We start from the raw sequence: 3,072 nt of genomic DNA, 5'->3' as shown, positions 1-3,072 counted from the left end.
ATCAACTGGATAATCTGGAAAGCTACAACACGTACAAAAGGAATGATACGGTAACAATCGGGGATGGAAGGTCTGTCCCAATTGCTCACATGGGAACATGACTACTTCCTACCCCGGCTAGTAAGATCCTTCTCTCACGTCTTCTTCATATTCCCTTTTTATCATATAACCTGTTATCTATTTCCAATCTTGTCAAAGACAATCCCATTTCTATAAAACTTGATGAAAACAGCTTTGTCTTTAAGGATCGGACGACCAGGCAAGTCATCCTCAAAGGTCCATATAGCAATGGAATGTACAAGATCGGAACTCAGAGACAACAGCAATCGTCTGAGGCGCTACTGGCGTCCAACACGTCGTCTCTAGACTGGCATCGTCGCCTAGGACATCCTCATCACCGTGTTCTTCAGCAAATTTCTAAAACTAATCCCAGTTTACATATTACTTCTGTTAAAACTGTGTGTACTTCTTGCTTATCCTGTAAAGGCCACAAACTCTCGTTTGATCGGTCCTCTAATAAAACTAATGCTCCTCTTGAACTCATCCATTCTGATGTATGGGGACCTTCACCGGTTCCCTCACATCAAGGATTCAAATACTACGTAATTTTTGTTGACGATTTTTCTAGGTATATATGGCTGTTTCCGCTAATGCATAAGTCTGAGGTTACTAACATTTTCATTCAGTTCGTCCACTTCATTGAACGTCAAACAAAATATAAGGTAAAAACGGTAAGAACTGACGGAGGTGGCAAATTTGTAAATCAACATTTTCAATCTTTTACAAAGAATACATGGATCAAGCATCAAACCTCGTGTCCCTATACTCCTGAACAAAACGGTACGGCCGAACGTAAGCATCGTCATATCATCACAATGACTAGAACGCTTCTGCAAACAGCCGGGTTACCTATGAATTATTGGTTAGATGCTGCGTGCACGGCCACTTATCTCATCAATCGGCTCCCCTCCGTTACTACTGAAAATTTATCACCATTACAAAGAATGTTCCACATTAAACCTTTTTATCAACACCTCAGAACATTTGGTTGTGAATGTTACCCGTTATCTCCGCCCATTCATCGGACAAAGCTCATGCCTACCTCACAACCGTGCATCTTTTTTGGATACTCAGAAGTTTCAAAAGGATACAAATGCTTGAACATGGTAACGAAAAATATTTCTATTTCTAGACATGTTAAATTCATTGAAAATGTGTTTTCATGCAAGATCGGGTCCAACCCTGACTCGGTGCCTAAATCCATTCCATCGCCTCACCTGCTGGTCCCTGCATCTACCTTAAATATGACTCAACCAACCTCACTGGTGCATCATCAGTCACAAGTACCCAGAGAGACTGTACCACAGGCCAACATTCCAATTACTATCAACGGTCCTCTCGAACATCAACTACCTCCCGCACGATCTACTACGTCTGCTCCAACGGTCACTCATCCAATGACGACCAGAACTAAAACTGGAACTCTCAAACCAGTTCAAAGGCTAAATCTATTGCATAAGGATCTACCTCATACCGATCCTACAACTTATAATGAGGCTAGCAAGAAGTTTGAATGGCGTAAGGCAATGGCGGAGGAGTTTTTCGCGTTACAAAAACAGGGTACCTGGACGCTTGTACCACCACCTATCAACGGATCCATTCTGGGCTCCAAATGGACTTATAGAACGAAGTACAACTCAGATGGATCGGTCGCTCGATTCAAAGCTCGACTTGTCGCTCAAGGTAATCAACAGGAATACGACATTGATTACCAACACACGTTCAGTCCGGTAGCCAAGCTACCAACCATCAGAATCCTATTCACAGTTGCTCTGTTTCACCAATGGCACATCTGACAACTTGACGTGGCAAACGCGTTCTTACATGGAGATATCAATGACATAGTTTACATGCGACAACCCAAAGGATTTGAAGATTCGTCAAATCCAAACCACGTTTGCTGTCTTAAGAAGGCAATCTACGGATTGCGTCAAGCACCACGCCAATGGTACACTACTTTTACTAATTATCTCATTCAAATTGGTTTCTCTCATAGTCAAGCAGATCCCTCTCTATTGATCCTTCATCGGCATCATGTTCAAATCTACTTACTCGTCTACGTGGATGATATCCTTCTAACCGGGAATGACACCAACGCAATGAACGAGTTAGTGGCACAAATGAAATCAAGATTTACGATGAACGATCTTGGTTCGGCCAACCATTTTTTAGGAATCAAGATTGAATCAACTCCTGATAAGTATTTTCTGTCTCAAAATTTATACGCCAACTCTATCATACAGTTAGCCGAGTTACAAAACTGTAACTCGATCGCTAATCCATCTTTTACAAAAATACCTGTATCAGGCTCCGACGATCCTCCGGTCTTTGATGCTCTAACATACCGGAAAATAATTGGATCACTTCAATATCTGACATTAACGCGTCCAGATATATCTTATGCCATGAACACACTTTCCCAACATATGCATAATCCAGCTACAATTCACACTGTCATGTTAAAGAAGCTCATTCGGTATATCAAAGGATTTGCTAACTACGGTCTCCCTATCTACAGAAGCAATCTTCTGCTTCGAACATTTTCGGACGCTGATTGGGCTTCGGATCCGATTACCCGCAAATCTACATCAGGTTTCTGCACTTATCTGGGAGATACATTAGTCTCCTGGACGGTAAAGAAACAAACTACAGTTTCCCGATCTTCTACCGAGTCGGAATATAGAGCTTTAGCATCAGCTACTGTGGATACAATTTGGATCAAGCGTCTTCTTGCTGACTTCCGCATCCGGCATAACCAACCCATAGATATCTTTTGTGATAATATGTCTACTATAGCCTTGGCGAATAATCCCGTTTTTCACGCACGAACAAAACACATCGAAATTGATCAGCGTTTTGTTCGTGATCACATTCAAAATGGGAGCATTCGGCTATTACCTATCAGCACCATTGATCAGATTGCTGATATTCTCACCAAACCTCTAGCTACGTCTCGGTTTAAACTTCTTCGTGACAAACTTACTATTGGACCCAATACTAAGTTTGAGGGGG

The 3,072-nt window shown here is 41.9% G+C and overlaps 1 protein-coding gene across 1 annotated transcript; it reads left to right on the top strand.

Moving 5' to 3' along the window:
* Positions 1-1,910: 1,910 nt before the first annotated feature.
* Positions 1,911-3,016, top strand: LOC110113807 (uncharacterized mitochondrial protein AtMg00810-like; the record flags this gene model as incomplete). The annotated part of the gene is made up of 1 exon (XM_020846506.1): positions 1,911-3,016. A coding segment is annotated over exon 1 (1,106 nt), but the record flags the coding sequence as incomplete, so codon positions are not given.
* Between the last annotated feature and the right edge of the window lie 56 nt (positions 3,017-3,072).

This window comes from Dendrobium catenatum, unplaced genomic scaffold (genome assembly GCF_001605985.2).
Source record: "Dendrobium catenatum unplaced genomic scaffold, ASM160598v2 original_scaffold_177157, whole genome shotgun sequence".
Lineage (NCBI taxonomy): Eukaryota > Viridiplantae > Streptophyta > Magnoliopsida > Asparagales > Orchidaceae > Dendrobium > Dendrobium catenatum.
This window is presented reverse-complemented; position numbering and strand designations above follow the sequence as displayed.